The 21,310-nt window shown below is 31.7% G+C and overlaps 1 protein-coding gene across 1 annotated transcript; it reads right to left on the bottom strand.

Annotated features, from left to right (window-relative positions):
- Positions 1–7,137: 7,137 nt before the first annotated feature.
- LOC146932089 (transcription factor bHLH95-like) lies at positions 7,138–9,556 on the bottom strand. Its single transcript, XM_085708358.1, has 3 exons — positions 9,197–9,556; positions 7,546–8,007; positions 7,138–7,420 (listed from the first exon to the last, which is right to left on the bottom strand). Exons 1-3 carry the CDS (start codon positions 9,554–9,556, stop codon positions 7,337–7,339), a joined length of 906 nt encoding a protein of 301 aa, XP_085564484.1. The 3' UTR covers positions 7,138–7,336.
- Positions 9,557–21,310: the final 11,754 nt, after the last annotated feature.

Raw genomic sequence — 21,310 nt, 5'->3', positions numbered from 1 at the left:
TTTGTCAAATGAGCTTATAAGCTAGAAGCTAAGAGCTAAAAGCACTTTTTTGGTGTTTACCAAAGAGACCCTTAGTTGTTTTTTTAGGATTGATTTCAACCAATTACGGGCCCAGCAATTAAATCCAACTAACAAACTCACCTATAAAATTAAAATTTTAATGGTAATTTTAGTTCTTCAAAATATTGTAGTTTGTAATAATATATATGTTCTATTTTAAAATATGACATAACATAACTCTTAACTCTTGCGTTTTTTTATAATTTTTTCATGACAATATAAACAACATACATAAATAAATTTACTTGTAAAAATAATTAAAATTAGTGAGAATCAAACTTGTGAACTCCAAACACATTGACTTGATTATCTTCCACTAAGCTATAATGCTTGCTATGCTATTTTTTTGCAACTTTGATATAGAAAGATAAATATGTGCGCGCGCGCACGAGCGCGTTAGTGCACATGCGTGCATTCTAAGACAGTGGCGGAACTAGGGGGTGGCAAGGGGGAGCCTTGGCCACCCCATCTTAAATAAAAATATTTTTTTTTTATACCCTGAAATTTGGCAGAATTGTAAATGATACTTTAATAAACCCACTTTTCTTGTCTAGCACACTTAATTTTGTTTCTTTTGTCAATTTTAATCATTCTTGTTTATTATATTTTGTTAAATTGTGAAACAAGATGTGTCCTGGTTTCTAGCCTTCTAGCCGATAACATGTCAGTTTATATTGAAAGGAAAATTAGTTAATGTATTATTTTCGAGTCAATTATTGATGATTTCAAGTCATCCGCAACGCACTTAATTATCCATAATCTTATCAAGACGTGAAAAATTGCTATCTGACCAAAATCAATTTACCTTTACTATTCAAGGAAAGTTGCTAAAATGAAAGTAAGAATAAAAACACTTGCACATGAAAAGCTATTTTAACCTTTTTTTCTCCGAGGTAAAAAAGTATTTTAACCTTTGTTTTGTGGATTATGGTAAAAATTTAAGGATATTTATGAATTTAAGCATAGTTCGGTGAAATTATGTTGAGTAGCTTAAATTTATTTATGTTTTTGCTAATAAAAGAGTAGCTTTAATAAGTCAATGAAAATTGTTTACCACAAATAGATGTAAATTTATTGAATTCTAGTCTCAAGCTCACCAAAACTGGGCCACCTTCGCATGAAGAGTACATAGTGTGGAAATAAATGGGTAAATAAGGAGTTTTATGATGGAAAAGTTGCTTATCCATATTTGGAATCGAAAAAAGAAAATGGGAGAGAGATATTAGGCTTCATCTGACCATTTCATATATAAGAAAATAAAAAAGAATTATTTTTTAACCTAAAAATTTGATGTCCAATACGTCTCATTTGTTTTTAACGTGTATTTTTTAAATGTGCGTAACTCATAGAAGATACAAAGTAAAAGAGAGTAGAGATAAACTTTTTTTTTTTTTAGAGAAGAGTAGAGATAAATTTATTTAGTGCTACATATAGTGTATGTATTTTGACGTTCAAATAACAATTAATAATAAATTGTAATAAACACATTTAAGAGGTGGTGGTCCAGTCCGTTTACATGTTTGGGCATCGGCTAATTTAATTTGAATCTTTTGGTTGAGTATTTGTAAATTTTAGTGGTTTTCTTGGTACGTATTGTGTTAAAGAGACTATTTTGTTAGTGTTATTATATTTCATTTTTGCTTGTTAAAAAAAATTAATAGATTAAAAAAACATCAATCACATATTAAATATGTTTTTCGTCTCTATAAAATGTTTTAATGTTCTTGTAAATATTTTCTTCAACTATAGGTCCTCCAAAATATTTCCTTCATCAAATTTAGTTTTTATCATTTACTTTTTATTGAGAAAAATAAGAATACAAAGTTAGCTTGCTGAAACACCTCTTCTTTTCTCTCTTTTTTCCCTCAGCCAAAAAAAGACCTTCCACACCAAACCATCACAATTTTATCAATTCATCCATTTTTTCCAAATCCAAGCCACATGCAAGAGTACAATTAGATTAAGCATTAAATTCCAACATGATAGAGGGTTTAAAGAGAAGAGAAGCAAATGGGTTAACATTAAATTATCCACATATGAGGTGAAGCATTTCTATTTTTTTTGAGGTGAAGCATTTCTATAATCTGATAGTAGTATTAATAGTATCAGTTTTCCTAATTCAATCTACTTATATAGTTTGTATTCAAATGTTGTTTGCCTATTTTTATGTGTTTCTTTAAATAATGTAAATTGAATTATTTTTATGTGTTTCTTTAAATAATGTTGTCTGTATAGAAAAATCAATTTTTCAACAACTGGTAAAATGTACCCAATTACACATGACTGTAAAAAAAATGAACATGCCCAGAAAAAGTCTTCAACATTTGTGTGATTTTTTTTCACTGTGTGGGGTATAGGTTAAGTTTGTTGCATTTATGTGATTTGCAAGAGAATGAAATGGAGTGATAGTGACCTAAAAATAGGGGTGACAATATGATCCATGAGATTCATATCCATCTAATCCATCAATTAGAAAATCTATCCAATCCATCCACCAAACAAAAAATTTATTAATGGATTGAGTCCATCCATCTTATTTTAAAAATCCAACGGATCACCTCTTTGAAAGAAAAAAAAATCCAATGGATAAATTCAAATAATATTTAATCTTTTTTATTGAAATAAATATATTTTTGATAAAATAAAAAAAATTAATAAAAAAAATTATAAAAAACTGATAAAAAAAGAGAAAAAAAAAAGAATTTTTTAAGATTTTTTTTGAAGGATTAATTTTTTGAAGGCTAAAAGTACACTCTCCAACGTTTGGATATCTTAATATGTGTTTTTTCTCTCTCTCAAAATATATTTATATATTTTGCTAATATAAATATATTTTTAAGAGATATCAGAATTTTTTCAAGAAAGATTATTCCTTTTTTGGGTGGTGTCCTTCTTTAGTTGCGAAAATTAGTCATCTTTTTTTTTTTAAAGGGAAATTAATCATAAATGACTACCCATATACTTGCCCCTAAATAGTCACAATTTTTTCATTACGTATCAATGCAAAACTAGCATGATTGATGAGCGTTTCTTTTCTAAAGAACAAAACAGATCACATAGTCAAAGCCCATGCCCCTAGTTATCTTTTTGTCTCACCAAAACAAAGGTTGAAAATTACATAAAACATATTTTATACAATAGTAAGTATGATGTATTTTTGTATCACAGTCTTATTTGATTTCAACTAATTGCATTGAAAGAGACATGTAAGCAACTTAGTTGTTTTTTTGGATTGATTTCAACCAATTACAGGCCCAGCAATTAAATCCAACTAATAAACTCACCTATAAAATTTTAATGGTAATTTTAGTTCTTCAAAATATTGTAGTTTGTAATAATATATATGTTCTATTTCAAAACATGACATGACATAACTCTTAACTTTTGCGTTTTTTTGATAATTTTTTCATGATAATATAAACAACATACATAAATAAATTTACTTGTAAAAATAATTAAAATCAGTGAGAATCAAACTTGTGAACTCTAAACACATTGACTTGATTATCTTCCACTAAACTATAATGCTTGCTATGTTATTTTTTTGTAACTTTGATATATAAAGATATATATGTATGCGCGCGCGTTAGCGCACGTGCGTGCGTTCTAAGACAATGGCGGAACTAGGGGGTGGCAAGGGGGGGCCTTGGCCACCCCATCTTAATTTTTTTTTATACCCTGAAATTTGGCAGAATTGTAAATGATACTTTAATAAACCCACTTTTCTTGTCTAGCACACTTAATTTTGTTTCTTTTTGTCAATTTTAATCATTCTTGTTTATTATATATTGTTAAATTGTGAAACAAGATGTGACCTGGTGCTAGCCGATAACATGTCAGTTTATATTGAAAGGAAAATTAGTAAATGTATTAGTTTCTAAAAATGACTCTATAAAATATAAAACATATATTCTAACATTGTAAAATATAACTTATATAGCATTGTAAAAAAGACCTACAAGTTGAATTTTTTCACTATTTTTTCATACATGTTTAGCACGTTAAAATATAGCTTTACACAAAAAATTAAATTTCTTCGACCAGGGATAATTAAAATATGTCGTTTGTCGAAAATTTATAATTTTTTTCTGTGTAAAGCCATATTTTAACGTTCTTAACTCGCCTCTAAGAAAGCATGAAAAAATTCAATCTTTTTGTTGTTTTTTTGGACTTCGCGTATATTACAGGGTTATAAATAATAAAAATCTCGAATTACATGTTCAAAATACATGTTATTTAACTACAAGGTCAATTTTTCAGACATCACGTATATTACATGGTCAATTTCAATTAATAACCCTATTTTCAATGGTACTTTTGTTGACAAAATGAGGAACCTCTTTTATTTCAATTTATGACTGTTTATATATTATGTCACATGTGAATTTGCGATAAATTTTTTGCCCGGGCTCTATAAATTTCCTGGCTCCGCCAGTGATTGAAAGCCACTAATTCCAATGCAAGATGTTTCTAAGGAAGAGGCTTATTAAGAAGAATGCTTAAGCTTGGAATTATCACAACCAAAGACAATGATAACATAATTCAGTAAGGGAAAAATTGTGTGCAAGTCTTCAAGCCTGAGCAGTTTCCATTAAAGTCAACAAGACCTGGGCGATGAAAATGTTTTGAAGTTGTTACTTTTGGGAAGTTTGTAAATAGCGTCAGGATGTAGGAAACACTCAAGAAATCACCCAACTGGGGACTTCGGTTGTGGAAGCATGCAAGGTGAGGTGATCTTGAATGTGGTAAAGATCTTCCTTAAGGAGGTTTGACGCGTCAAGACCAACATAAACAAAGGAGAAGAAATAAGAAGGAGATCCTGGGTTGGATTCATCAAGGTCATGGGCAATAACTGAGAGAATGATGATTTTGGGAATAAGATAAATACAATATAAAATTAGGGTTTGGTAAAAATGAGAGTGCTTGGAATAAGTTAAAAGATTAAAAGAAAGCACTACGCATGTAAGCAAGAAAGTAAGAGAGGAAGAGGAAGTAGATAGCAAAGGGAAGGACATATAAGGTTTAACCAAGCTATTTATAGAAGAGGTTCACCTAATAATAAGGTTGATTAAATGCTCCAACTAGTTTGAAAAATCAAGATTACTGTTGGGATGGTTGATTTGGCATAGTTTAAGAAATCTATTAAACCCTAGTGATTTTTAACCCTAAACCATTTATTAAAACCTTCTCTCTCATTCTTCTACAGTGATTCTTTTGATTCCTAAGCTTCTTCCAGATCTAATCATCTCTTTCGATCCCTAATCCTTTTTAAGATCAATTTAAATTAGTTAGCAAGTTCATCAAACCACAACATCACTTCCTCCACAACCACATCCTGTGCCGGCAACGAATATTTCACTTCCACGTGATCTTGAAAACTCCATAGTATTGGCTATTGCCGATGAGAATGAATTGCATGATCGATACGAAAATTTCAAAAATTTCATATTTCAAATGATATATTGGAGAGATAGATCTACATCATTAACGTTGTGCTTAATGGTTGTGCACTTCAGTGGCGGAGCCAGGATTTTCATAGAGCCTGGGCGAAAAAATTACCGCAGCGCAAATTCACATGTGATATATATATCGAAATAAAAGAAGTTCATTATTTTTTCAACAAAAGTACAATTTGAAATAAGAGAGATGAAGTATAATCTTTCAACGGATGTTGTCAAACACCAACAATATCAAAGCCAACTCAATGAGGTTTGTTGGGGGTATACATATTCAGTAGATTATTTGGGTTCGCGGTACATTCGGTTCAAATATACTAATCGATACATTATTAATGAAAACAATTATTTAGGAAAATAATTATTTACTTACAAACATTAAAGTACACGAGTAAAAATATTACTCTATCCGGTCCTATTTATAAAAAACAATTTACTTTTTAGATTAATTGAATAACTAATGTATATGGTCTATATTCTAAACCAAATACATAAATTATTCAATGTATCTAAAAAGTCAATTATTTCTTGTAAATAAGACCGATTGAGGTAACATTAATGTAAATAATTCCTTTCAAGAAAAAAAAAACCTTAGATGGTTTTTCTTTGCAAATGTATTAGTGATCAAGAAGTATACGGATAGATTACTCAAAAAAGAAGTATACGGATAGTGTTTTAAAAACAAAGAGTCTTCTTATTCCAAAAAACAAAAAATCTTGTTAATATTTTTTCATAACAATGTACTAGTAATTATTATTTATCGCTGTGCATGGGTAATCAAAGAGTAGGTAATATCTTTTTTAAAGGATGAAAGGCTATAAGAGTAATTAATATTTAGTAAAAAAAAAATAGTGGTTAACACCGATTCTTCAGAAAACAAAATAATTAAAGTTACTTTACCAACTAGACGAATCTCTCTCTTAACTGTGCAACTCATCTTCCTCAACACACTCTTCTCTTCTCCCCTGTTTTTTCATTATCTCTCCTTTCTTCCAACTTTCAATTGATCATATATATAATGGAAGCCAAATCTACAATACAACTTGAATTTGCCTCTTCATAACCTCTCAAATTGAAATACGAATCTATTATAAAACCCAATTTGTCTCCCCTGTTTTTTCATTATCTCTCTTCTCTTGACTATGATTGTGAGTTTGCCCAATATATATTTTTTTTCAAGTGTGTTAATCGACTTTGGGTTGAACCTATTGTGAAGAAATTATCGATTGAGCCCGGGCGAGTGCCCGGGGTCGCCGGGCGGTAGATCCGCCACTGGTGCACTTGTACTTATGAGAATGAACTTGGTACCTTAGTTTCCAATTGCAGATCTCAACTATCCGCTAATGCTAGTTTCAGTCTAGCTTTTACCCAAAATCAAGCTAATAAAGTCGCTCATAATCTTGTTAATTAGTCTAGCCCTATTATATTTTACTCTCCTTATTATTGTATTTTTCTGAAAGGACTCTCATTATTGTATTGATACTATTATTATGAATGGAATGAGATAAGCTTGTTTTGCCTAAAAAAAAAAATCTAAATCCTAACATGCTTTTTATTTTACGATATATATCATGACATACTTCAAACGATGGAAATGGATATTCCATTTGTTAATTTTCAAAGTAAACTTTATTAATTTAAATAAACCTTATGCAGCTTACAATATTGGAAAAGCAAACACAAAAAGCATATAATTAAACTGGTTTAAACACCATAAAAATTGCTCATAGGACCATCAAAGATGGCCATTTCTAATTGTTTTCGATCGGGCGAAAATAAAATTCATACGGAATGAAAAGACAAGTTTTATGATCAACATTTTAAGCGATCCGCGTCATAACTTCTAAAGCTGCTTGCTTGTAAGTTTCCTCCATCGAGTTTGCGCCATGTGAAGCTTGTTTTGCCTGCAAAATCAACACAATTCAATTGAGTTGTTCACACTCGTACTACTCAAGAAAATGCATTACATAATATTAAAAATGTGTTGATATTAAAAAATGATAAAGAGGAGAGAAGGTTTGAAACTTACATGGGCCATAATCATGTAGAAGTTTCCATTTGCATTGCACATAATGTTGGCAGAAATAACATCAATCTTATGTTTCTCCAGCACCAAAGCAATTGTGGTCAAGAGACCAGGCTTCTTAGTTGCACAAATGCAAAATTGTGCTTCACCACCACATATGTTCAGTACAACATTTTGAGAAGACCATGTTTTAAAACCTACATGTTGTGGTGGAGGTAATGAAAATGCATTTGAAGTTACAATTGCGCTAGACAAGTTATTATTATAACTTGAGGATCCTTGATCAGCTAAGAATGCTTCCCTTGATTCATAGGGATGCCACTGTGAGTTGATTACAGATGACTCACTCCCAAGTGGGGATACAGATTTGAGTCTTTCTTGCTTCTTCTTTTCTAGCTTTTCCTTAATTTCTTCAAGATTTTTAATGTGCTTCACTGCTGCATCCACAATGGTTGATTTATCAGCCTGTAAAATATCAAAATCAAATTAAACATCTTCCTTAGTAAATAAGTAATTGTAGTTTTACTAGAATATAATCATTTGTATATTGATAATTATAATTATCACATGAAAAATTCCTCCAAGAAAATTATTTATTTCAGTGTTTTAAATCACTAATCAAATTTTCCACCAATGCCATTGACTTAAATTTTCTTAGGTAGCAACAAAAAATATTATTATTATTATTATTATCAATTATAATTATATTGATTATTATTAATAAAAAAATTAAAAATTAAAATAAAGACTTCAAGTCCATGGGTTGGCTCTAATACTGTGTGCCCTAAATAAATGAATACTATCAAACAATGTCTAATTAAAATAAAATTATTTTCTCTTTTCAAGTGAGAATATAATGGCCATTTTTTTTTTATTGTGTCCACTCTCTAATCTCTTTAACTACACCTCAACCGTAAGATTTAACTGACAATTGAGATGAATGTATTATCTCATATTGTAACTCAATTGTTGGATTAATCTCACGATTAAGATTGAGTTTTAGATTAACCAAACAATTGAACTTAAGTGGTTAATGAATTCCACAAAGGACGAATGGTTCAGAAGAACCTGAATTCCATTCCTGAATGGATCGATTTTTGGTAAAATTATACTTACTTCACGACCGAACTGAGGTTGACACAAAGAAAATTGAATTTTAGATTAATTAGTTCAATAATCAAGGTGCAATCAAAGATACTAATCATAGTAAACGATCCAAGTTTGACATTGTATACGAGCCAGATCCCCATCTATGGTAACAAGAAGGATCAAATTTTAAGAACCCTAGTAGATCTATTGCCCCTTTAAGAACCCTAGCTAGATGGGGGCTTTTAAGGATCGTGATCAAGAACGAAAAATACATCTTTTGTTGTTACCCTAGCTTATATGAGTGTTGTTTTTATTATTTTTTTTAGCCTGATCAAGAAGGAGAAAGTTCAAATAGTATAGTGAGAAAATAGAGATGTTTGTGTCCTAAATACATTTTTGTATTTGCCAAATCGGAAAAGATATAGAAAAGATAAGAAACATGACATATATGATTTTGATAAACTTTAAGGGGAAAAAGGAAATACTTGATTTTCAAGCGATTAAAATTATTATGATCATGCAAGTATTATCTTTGAAATGATTGAAGATAAAAATGAATTTATACCTTAGAAGGAAGTTCAGGAAGCAAGGCATGAAGGCTATCGAACATGTTCCTCATTTTCTTTCTCCTTTCTCTTTCAGTCAATATGTGCATTTCATGATCAAAATCACGATACTTTTTATCTTTTTCTTCACCAGTTGCAATATTATTCTCACTTCTAATTACAACCCCACCCCGATTTCTCTTCTTGCTCACGGGAGCTTCTCCTTCATTGATTCCTTCTTTCTGGTTCAATGGTTTTGTGTCCAATTGTTTGCTACTCTCACCTAAGTTATGATTAGAGTTTGGGAGATCATCCCATGGATGATTTTCCCAAATGAAATTTGTTTGAACATCTTGATCATGATCTACTCTCATGGCCATGTTTGTTTCTGAGAAAGAAAGAGAATACAAGACACTCAGAAGAACATAAAAAGAAGAGGAGGGGAATGATGTATTTATATACAAAAGTATGGTAGATTTTAGTTGAAGTTTCTTAGAAAAATATTAAAATATGATAATTGAAATGATTAGTTTGGTTTAGAAACTTCCAAATTATAATCATAAGACAGTTGTTTTTACGATGAATCTTAACAAATACAAATAAATTAATTATATTAGTATTTATCATTAAAAAATGGGTTAATTAAGTTTTTAGTCCCTATAAAATAAAATCACACTTTTTAGTCCCTGTGACATTTTCCTTAAGCATTTTAGGGACCAAAAATGTTGATGGAAATTTTTTATAGGGACTAAAAATGCTGATGGAAAAATTTTATAGGGACTAAAAATGCTGATGGAAAATTTTATAAGGACTAAAAAGTTTGATTTTATTTTATAGGGACTAAAAACAAAATTTTGAATATTTACAGGGACCATTTACTTAATTAACCCTTAAAAAATACATACTAGAACTAAGAATTGTGTATAACAAATTAAAACTATTTGGTGGATATTCTAGATGGTTGTAACACCATGAGAGAAAGAGAAAATGAGAGTCATGTGATAGATGTAATAGGTTAATGATATGATAGGAAGAGAAAGAAATATATAGATAAAATGAGATGTTGAATGAGTGTTAAAAAATATGAGATATACATGTATCATTGTCGATAACAAATACAAAAGATATCTCACAAATTAGAGTCCCACCACATCTATACCACCAACACTACTTCCTTGTGCTTAGTACAACTTATTTTATTTTTACAAAATTAACAATTCAAATATTCAAAAGTTAAAACTAATTAATTTTATTAATATGAACTAAATTTTTATCAAATATGATGACATCAAAAAAAAAATTTGTCAAGTAGTCTGGTGGCTAGAAATTCTCTTTCTAAGGAGAATAAGTGAGGTGGGTGGGGTTCGAACCTCATCCCCTGCATATATTATGCGATGTCCTATCAATTGAGTTAAGCACACAGAGACAATGACATCAAACTCTTACCGCTAAGCTGACATTTCATGGACAAAATATTTTGTTTATGAAAAAACTTTATATAATTTATGATTTATACAAAGAATATTTTAGTTATAAATTCTTTTTCAATTTCCAATTCCATTATGGAATTTGTTTATTTTTTCTTTTTAATCACATCAAGTCTACCTTTAACATATTTTCCTATGAAATTAATACATACTAGTACTAACATACGTAATATTCTTTTTTTGGTGATGGTCGGGGTTTGAACCATGGACCTTGCATATATTATGTATTGTCCATACCAACCGAGTTAAGCTCAGGATGACATACATGATATCCTCTCTCTAAACAAATGCAAAATTGAGTAAAAAAAACAAATACAAAATATAGCTTATCTAATTGTTTTCTTTACAATTAACTTGTAATGTATATAACAGTTATTTTACAGCTGTTTTACATGAGTTATTTTGGAATATTTAAACTTTAAAAATTATAAATTAAAATTAATTTATTAATTTTTTTAAAAAATGAATGAATTAATTTACTTATTCAAAGTAAATTGATTTTATTAAAAAGTGTTTATTCCGCATTACATTTCCAAGCGGTGAAATGATATATCCCATAACCATTTTTGTTTTTTTCTTCTAGTTTAAATGATGAAGGATTTTCGTTCTTTTCTACACTATACGCAAAGAGTACACTCTTAACTGTATTCTTAACCAAAGAGAAAGAATAATGCTAATGTTATGAGTATATGTAATGATGATTTAGATGCATGTTGTCAGCATTAGTTCTACATTATATTCACCTTTATATTGATGATGATATCATCTGTTCACCGTCCATTTTTTGATTAAAATGATACAAAACAATTAACAAAAAAATATTGAACTAGAAGAAATGTGCCGCGATAAAAAGTACTTTTTTTTTGTCAAGTAACCTAGTGGCTAGAGCTCACACAATTAATAACCTAGTGGCTAGATCTCACACAATTAAATGTGGAGAAGTGGGGTGTCCAGGGTTCGAACCTCGGTCCCTGCATAAAATATGCATTGTCCCTACCAACTGAGCTAAGCTTACGAGGACCGATAAAAAGTACTTCTACATAGGACAAAAACTTTTAGAATTATATTCCTTCATAAATACATAAAGCTATTGCCAAAATGATACATTAATTGATGGTATACGCTCTTAAAAAATGGAGTATGTTCCTTTTATCTAGAAAAGAAAAAGATATTTTTATATTTAAATTTGACATGTGTTAACAATTTATGTATAAATTCAAAAAAAAAAAGTATAAAAATGTAAATATTTAAAAATTTAAAAATAATTTTGAAAAAATAAAACATTTAATATATTTAATGGGGCAATTTATTTTCTTAATACTTGTAAAACAATTTCTTTTTCTTAATATCCGTAAATTTTGTAAGTTTGTCTAATCGAAACGTTTCAAAATGGAGATTTGTGTGTTATGTTTTTTTGGTTAATTAACATAATGCCAGCTGATGAGCAATGATTAGTAAGTTAGAACAAATCTAATCATTAGAGGGTAAGTATTGCAAGACTCGTTTTACGATTTACGTTTTGATTAATGAGTAGTTTTCTACTTTCTAGTGTGCTCAAGTTGTAAGGAAAAAAAACAAAAAAAGAAAAAAAGTTGTATTGTGTACAGTTTCATACTACTCCATCCGTTTCAAAATGAGTGTCGTTTTAGATGTTTACACACATATTAAGAAATGCAATGATTAAGAGAAAGAGAATAGTTATTTTACCAAATTATCCTTATTAACTATTGGTTAGTTTTAAAAGTAATACTTTGTAAGTAGTGTGCTGAGTATTAATTGGAGGGTACAATTGAAAAGAAAAAGTTATTATTGCATTGGAAACTGAAAGCGACACCAATTTTGAAACAAATTTTTTTGGCTAAAGTGACACTCATTTTGAAACGGAAGGAGTACTACAAAACTAAGGGCGTAGCATACGCCATACGCCACCCATCACCAAAACCACTTTGCCTTCACATCGCCAATTTTTCCGTTTCATAGAATCTTAAAAAGTATACATATTGTCATTTAGTTGCACCACCATTAATTGTCAGTAATTACTTTTTGACGCAAAATATGGATTGTTTGTATAAAACTAATAAACATCCACTAAAATTTACACATACAAGTGCGAGATATCGAATTCGAATTCAAATAAAAATATCAAGTTTAATAATATCAACATTATCAATTGAGTATGGTCAAAAAAAACATTATCAATTGAGTGAACCCTAATACACAAAAATATATATTTTTATGCCACTCTTAATTAAACAAAACAAAAATATGTCACATGCATATTTTGTATTTTTTTTTATCCTTTCTCTCATTGATGATTTGAATTAAAGGTGTATATAAAAATATTATTTTCTTTTCTATATAAAAGGAGTAATCATTTTCTCTTCAACTAAAATGTTAAAAAAGTTCTAAAATAAAAACTAAAATATTAAAAAAAAGGTTAAATACCACTTTTGGTCCTTTTAGTTTGACAGAATTCCCAAGTTAGTCCTTTAAGTTTCGAAAGTTTCAATTTGGTCCTTTTAGTTGTACAGAACTCCAAAGTTAGTCCTTTAAGTTTCTAAAGTTTCAAATAGGTCATTTTAGTTTGACGAAATTCTCAAGTTAGTCCTTTAAGTTTCAAACTAAACGGACCTATTTGGGTCCCAAGTTAGTCCTTTAAAGGGCTAACTTGGGAATTTCATCAAACTAAAATGACCTATTTGAAACTTTTGAAACTTAAAGAACTAACTTGGGAATTCTGTCAAACTAAAAAGACTTAATTGAAACTTTCGAAACTTAAAAGACTAACTTAAGAATTCTGTCAAACTAAAAGGACCAAAAGTGGTATTTGACCTGAAAAAAAGTGTGAAAGTCTCCTTTTGAAATGGTAGAAATGCAAAAAAGACTATTCCCTAACGTGGCTTTCACACACTTTTTTAACATTTTAGTTAAAGACCAAATGATTACTATTTTAAAGTGATGATTACTTTAAAAAGTGAACTCAATAATCATGAACAATTTGAGTACTAGTACGAATAATGTTACGTCTAACTACTCCTCTTTAATGAATGTCATATTTATATCAAGGGTCATGTTAACTTGTGCCCTAAGGACACATGTTAAGGAATCCAAAATGAGCAATTTTGCATTAGAAATCATGATAATTTAACTTTTAAGAAGTTGACTGCACGACTTTTGATACATATATTTCTATAATAAGTTCCTTAACATGTGCCCTTGAGGGCACAAGTTAACATTTGCCTTATATTAAAAAAATATTTTAAAATGAGTGTTATTTTTAATGTAATAATGAATACTTTTTTGCCACTCTTTTTTTTTTTACTAACATAAAGTTAACTATTATCATTAATCAACCAATATTCAATACAAAAATGATAAGAATAAAAAATACGGTTACTAGATCAAGAACAGGCCGTCCTAGCTAAAGTATAAGTAACCATGTTCGCTTGTCTCATAACAAACTTCACCTCGAAGTTGGAACGTTAAAGATAACTGATAAATAATATTAGAAACAATAGCATAGAATTTCGAATCACCATGGCCCAAAGACGATAGAGTTTGCACTAGAGTAGCTGAGTCGAACTCGAAGCCAACTCAGTCCCATATGTTTACATCAGCAAAATGAATGGCATCGAGTAAGGCTATTGTCTCCCACTCCAACACTGTCATATTTGCCCGCTGTATTTCGTTTGAGCCCGAATAAATTGCCCACGAGAGCCTCTAACATAACACGCAAAAGATGTAAGATGGTTACGGTTATGGAACACGACATCCACATAGTTAACTTTGTTTTTTTGGAGATCGCACGTACACCAAAAAAAGAAACAGATCGCTTTCTCCTCTCTCTTGAAACAACCTTTCCAGCCACCGCGATCCCCTCTCTTCCTTCACATCCAAACCATTCATGATGTAGCTCCGACGTTGAGGTGGCGCGATCAAATCATTTGATTTCGCGTCGTCACCCTCTTCCAACACAAGATCCTCCGATGGGTTTAGCGGTGGTGGCCATTGCAACGCCGGTGGTTTTTTGTGTGGTGGTTCGTCAACGCGTTTGTATGGGTTACACCACAAAATGCGTCGGTTCTGGTTTGGTCTTTTTCGACGCCGCCTTGTGGTGACTGGAGTGGCTCCATCTAAGTTCTGTTTGATGGTTCTGCGGTTGTGGCTCGTTCCCGGTGGTGGTTCCTCGTTCTAGATCTGTTTATGATTTAACGGGTTTCTGAAAAATCCGGTTTCGATCCGGGTCATCTCAGTTTCGATCCGGATCTAGTATCTTAAAATCACTATTGGCTCAGCCGTGGTGGTTAGGTTCTGTTCTGGTTCCTATTTTTCAACGTTGTTGGGGTCGACCGTAGTGTTGGTCGTACCACTTTTGTGTTGTTATTGTGTGTATCACCCGTTAAGGGCTTGTTTCTGTGGTTTGGCACCCTCAACGTTGTATTGCTCCTCCAAGATCATGGATGTGCTTCGTAACAAGTCTTCTAGACTAGAAATGGTCATGCACTTGTTGTTCGTTGTTGATGTGAATGGTGGGTGCAAGTGTTACCGTGTTGGCGGTGCTCGTAGTGCTCAGACCCATTGATTGACCATCCCTCGACCTGGCCTTCAATTGGTTTTTAGTTGCTATCTATTGGATTTGTCTAGAAATGGTCATGAAGCTTTCTGTCGCAGCATAGTGGGTTGCAGGCGTGGGGTTCTGTATCCGTGTTGATAGTAGAATCTCTCACCTTCACGAAGTTTGGCTCTATATAACTTGGATAAGGTTTCAAAATCCTCATCAGTCTATCTGATGTTGGACTGTTTGGCTCGAAAGAGACGTTATGCTTGTTGCTTTCGCAAGGAGTTGTTGGTTCTTGGATCCATTCAGTGTTGACGGTTTGTCCATACACCGCTTGCTAGACATCCACCGGTGTTATTTTTATTTCTGTGTATCACCCGATTGGGTTGGCATACATTTTGTGTGGATTGACTGAGTTAGGTTTATGTCTCCCGAGTTCTTTTTTTGTATTTATTTTTTCCTTTTTTTAATAATACATATGAACACATGACATAGACTGGAATCTGCAAGACATTCCAACTTTTGGACTGTTTTCTATTCCTTTATATGTATTTGGACTCTTGCCTTTTCAAAAAAAAAACAAAATTGCACAAATATTTTAATTAATTAAATAATTATTATAATTATCTTTATTTATGAGGGGTAACCTTGGCGCAACTGGTAAAGTTGTTGTCATGTGACTGGAAGGTCACGGGCTCAAGTCCTGGACACAGTCTCTTGTGTAAAAAACAGGGTAAGGCTGCGTACAATACACCAAATGGTGGGACCCCTTCCCGGACCCTGCGTATGCAGGAGCTTTAGTCCACCGGGTTGCCCTTCTTGTTTTTTTTTTTTATAATTATCTTTATTTATATTATTTTTCTAATCTATGTATAATAAGCAAATGTGTCATTCTTTGTGTGACAAAAAAGTATAAAAGTAAAGTTTTCTTTTAAAAATAAATACCGCTTCATTTAAAACTGGATATTTGACCCATCCTCCGCACAGGTTTATTGTAAAGGGATTGACATACGAATAAGGATATAGCCAACATGATAGGAATGAAATTGGTGCGATACATTTTTTTAGTATTAAATAAGTGTGCAAAAAAAAAGGCAAGAGGATAGGAATGAAATTGGTGCGATGCATTTTTTTAGATGGAATTTGTTAGGTAAAATTATTGTTAACCTAATATAGCAAATGAACGGGAAAATATTAGGTAAAATTGTTGCAGACCTAACAAAATTAATAAATAAGGATACTTATTTATCACATATAATTTGTTCTTTTAGATTACCGATGAAACTTTAATTGGTTTTTTTTTTATAGACATACTTGTATTTATCATATTTGAATAAACCTAACTACTACGGAAACTACTACAAATTAATAAGGATACTTTAGTAATAAAACTCATTTTATAACTGTAGAAATCAGCACACTCAACTATTCCCATAAGAACATGTCTGAAAAGAAAATATTTTTATAAGAAATGTACATACAAGATGTTTAATATGAAATAAAGAGAGTAATGACCATATGATGATATGTCATCTTACGTTATTCATAGCATGTTTTTCAGTTATTTTCAGTAGGTTTTACCAGCAAAACGGAGGAGGGTTAGAACAATTGCCTATGATTTTGGAACATTTGTAATGTTTTTCTATATTTTGAGTCTGTAATTCTATTCTTCCCAAAACATAGATGTAATTAACAAAGAAATCATGTAAATCAGCAAAGCAGGAACTTCCGGAGATTAGTGAAGACCTTGGAAGATCAAGAATGAAGATTCAAGAGGCCTCATAAGACTTTACAGAGGGATGAATTTTGTTCCCAGGTCCCAAGACATCTTATATGGAAGCAAACACCCAAAAAGATTAAAAAAAACAGAGAAATTGGGCCAGAAACGCACTCACATGCTCCTAGGGAATGATTCATGCGCCTAGGGCATGGTTTTCATTGCACTCTCATGCGCCTAGGGCATGAGGTGTGCGCCTAGGGCACTGAATAGTGCTGGCCAAAACTGCTTTTTCCTACTTTTGTTGGGAAAGCCCGGCTTTTGGGTCGAACTTCAGGTGGAAACTCCCCTCATAAATACCACATTCCTCGTTCACAATTTCTCATTCAGAACAGGAGCAGTTCAAGAGGAAGAAACACACTATGAACTTTTCAGGAGGAGTTTCTCTCTCCTCTCCAAGTTTTTCTAAAGTATGTTTATTTCTTTTGTAATTTGTTTTTAGTCACCATGGTTAACTAAATCTTTTTAGGCTAAGGTTCTAAGATGAACCTTTATTTTATTTGTTGGATAATTATTTAATTTAAAGTCATTTATTTAGTTATTTTTTGTTCCTATTTAGTTTTAATGTAGTGCGTAAAATTCATCTCCTCTAAAGCGCAACCCTATTTTACACACTTAGGTAGTGACATAGCCTAATATTGATATTTATATCTTGATATTTGTATTTGTCTATCTAGGAAGTAATTAGTTAGTAGCTAGCGAAAGATGCCCAAAGTGAGTAGACCCTGGTAGTAAGTACTTAGGAGGTGACATTACTAATATTGAGTAAAATCTGCTAAACCCAAGATGTAATTAGTTAGTAATTAAGGAAACAAGTGACTCCACGACTTAAATCAGCCCAATAACTTCATTATGCTCGCACCTTGTTAAGATAGACGCTAATAGAGTTGCCCGTTTGTAGAACTACCGAGAGGGAAAGTGTGCTATGTACTCCTAAGATCCATAGACGAGAAAACCTTTAGGGGCAGTGGACATCATACATTTGGGAATTTAGGAACGCCAACTTAAGTTTATGTTTTAATTACCCCTGCGGGAGTAAGACCCCACACGTAAGGATCACCGTGTGACCAGTAGGTGCAACTCAACATGCGGAGGGATAGACCGAAATTAACCGAGAGAGTAAGACCCCGCACGTAAGGATCACCGTGCGACCAGCAGGTGCAACTTGACAAACCGATTAGGATACCACGTCCCAGCGGACTCATCACTTAGATAGTCTACTTATAATAACTGAACAAGACTTGACTGTTAATTAATTCCAACAAATGAATAGGGGGATTCGAATAATTCTAACCGTTGCCAACATTTCCGCAACTAAAATAGGTAACTTGCTCTGTTGCAAACAGATAAAAATTGAAAATCTCTAAACCCTCAACTATTTTATATTTTATTGTTCAAAAATAAATAACGTTAATTGTTTGGACGAAACGACAATCCATGTGGATACGATACTACACTTATCACTTTATTACTTAGTAAACGATTTGGTACACTTGCCTAATCTAACCATCACCATCATTATTATAGACATTTTTTTTTTTGTTAAGTAATCTAGTGGCTAGAAATTCACCTCTTAAGATGAATAAGTAATGTGTCTCGGGTTTAAACCCCGACCCCTACATATAATGTCCTTACTCATGAGCTAAACTCACGGGGACGTCATTCTTGTAGGCATTATTAGTGTCAGCTACAAGGAACAAATTTGAAGTTGAGAAAATACTATATATATATATATATATATATATATATATATATATATATATATATAGATGATGTTTATTATGAGAATGACTATCTTATATGAGAATGGTGAGAATGATTATTAACCATTAGATTAACATTTAATGGCTGAGATTAAAATATTCAATTGAAAAAAGCATGTGCCTGTGCGTTTATGATAACCACGCCCAGCTCTTCTTCTTCCACATACATGCTACCTTTTCAATCATAGTATAACCTAACGATTCTTTTCATAGATAGATAGATGAATGTATCTCTTTCTCCCTATTCCTATTATTTTTTCTCGTTACGAAGATTGGTGTAACAATTACCCAATTAAAAATCTTTTCTTCCTCATTCATCAATGTTTGTGAACCCAGATTCAACAATTTCAAAACCTAAATTCTCAATTTTTTGAATCTGAACAAAAAAAAAAAAATCAAATATGGAGTAGTTGATCGGGAAATATTATTTAGAATCTTTTTTTTTAAACTGGAAAACAAATTAAAAAAAAAGTTGTAAATGTTGGTAGCCCCAATTTTTCATAATCCTCTTTGCGTTCAACGAAATAAGAAAGAGTGAAGTGTAACCTTTTCCATACATACTCTTTTCCAATAAGTGCCCATCACCATTCCCTTTAGAGACAATCAGAATAATCATAAAGTGTTGTTGTTTATGGAAGATGACGGTGAATTGGAGAAGATGAGGAGAGTAGTAGTAGTTCACAAGATTGGATAGCGTGAGGGGAGGCACATGCTTTTTTCAATTGAACATTTTAATCACAGCCATTAAATGTTAATCTAATGGTTAATAATCATTCTCACCATTCTTATATAAGATAATCATTCTCATAATAAACATCCTCTATATATATATATATATATATATGAAACAAATATGCGTATAGTAAAAATTTATTATGGATGCACGTATGATAGTGTTGTATATCAAAAATAGCAACTTTTATTGTATCCACAAAAATTTGAGTGATTGTTTACACCTAAAATCATAATCACGTCAACCAAAATTGGTAGATATGCGATTCAAGGACATACGAGATTCTCTCGGATGATATCAGGTTAGACAATCGCTACTAAAGTCGAAAAAGAGTTAGTTGAATCTTTCTCAGATCTACTAAGGAGTATGTGGGTCTTCAGGATATCAGACTTAGTCAAATCTCAGTAGAACTGGACAGTTAGGCAAGCTCCGTGTTTATTGCGCTGCTAACCAAAATGACTGATGGAAACAAACACATGTTTCAAGGGAGGTTGTACGCATTGGACCCTGTCAACGGATCATGTCGGAAAATGGATAGCCATAAGCCGAAGTGGGGGCCCACGTACCTCTTCAATGAGATAAAACTAATGCACTACCCGCACAAATAGCCGAGCAAGGCTAAACATTATGGTTCATTTTGTTTGACTAGTAGGAAACTATGATTTGTTTTACAAATACTCATCATGTACAATTTTGAAACACACAATCAATCAAACTTGTGTTATTTAAACAATTTTATCCCTTTACCTTTTTGTCTTTATCATTATGCATCTACTAGACCATCGACCCGTGCTAACGCACAGGTCATATCGAAGGTGATATTTGACGGTAATATGTAACAAAATAGTTTAGATGAATGTCATGATTGTCATATAGTATTTCATAAAAATTAGGTTAAAATTAGGTTAAGTATAGCGAGACGGGTTAACATTTATAAGTAAGAGATAGTGAGACGGGTTAAAATTTATAAGTAAGAAATTTCCAAAAAAATAGCATATAATTAGGAACATAGTTTTATTTTACTTTAGATAAACATTAAATGCAAAATTGTTGAGTCAAAAATTAGGTTAAAATTAGGTTAAGTATAGCGAGACGGGTTAACATTTATAAGTAAGAGACTAGTTTAGTAGCTAAAGCCCCCCAAAAACGGAGTACTTAACGCTCTACTAGAGTTATGCATATGTTTTGATGAAAGCTCGAGGCATTTTGTCCAAGCTCAACCGATGGGTTTCTCATCCATTGGTTCGATGGTTGAATCTGAGGCTACTATTCTTCAATTAGCAATTTAGATAGCGACAACCAAACTATCGTTAATGTTGTGCTTAATGGATGTACTTATTAGAATGAACTTGGTACTTTAGTTTCAAATTGTAGATCTCATTTATCCCCTTATGCTAGTTTCAATCTAGCTTTTACCCAAAAATCAAGTTAATAAAGTTGTTCATATTTTTTTTTTTTTTAACTTGGTATCTGACCCAAGAACCGACTAATCTGAGGGGACTAATCCCTCCGTCCAGGGCCTATTTAAAACGTATAAACTTTTCCACCGAAATTAACATCAGAAGGAATCGAACATAAGACCTTAAGAAGAACACTCTAATATCCCCAAGCCAACCATTAGATCAACGCCATAATCATGTGGAAGCTTCATAATACTATTTCAGTCTAGCCCTATTATATTTCATTCTCCTTTTTGTATCCATACTATTATTATGAATAAGATAAGCTTGGTTTGCCTAAAAAACATATCTAAATCATGACATGCTTATTATTTTACGATATAAATCATGACATACTTCAACGATAAAAATGGATA

Source organism: Medicago sativa, chromosome 4, assembly GCF_051527215.1.
Source record: "Medicago sativa cultivar Bolivia chromosome 4, Bolivia_mono, whole genome shotgun sequence".
Taxonomy (NCBI): Eukaryota; Viridiplantae; Streptophyta; class Magnoliopsida; order Fabales; family Fabaceae; genus Medicago; species Medicago sativa.
Note: the sequence above shows the minus strand (reverse complement) of the source record. Positions and strands in the feature narration are given on the sequence as shown.

Excerpts from the sequence above, each read along its gene's own strand:
- LOC146932089 (XM_085708358.1), bottom strand. The coding sequence starts at position 9,556 with ATGGCCATGAGAGTAGATCATGATCAAGATGTTCAAACAAATTTCATT. Across the intron at positions 8,008-9,196 it reads TTCCTGAACTTCCTTCTAAG|GCTGATAAATCAACCATTGT; the intron begins GTATAAATTCAT and ends GATATTTTACAG. Across the intron at positions 7,421-7,545 it reads TCTACATGATTATGGCCCAT|GCAAAACAAGCTTCACATGG; the intron begins GTAAGTTTCAAA and ends TTGATTTTGCAG.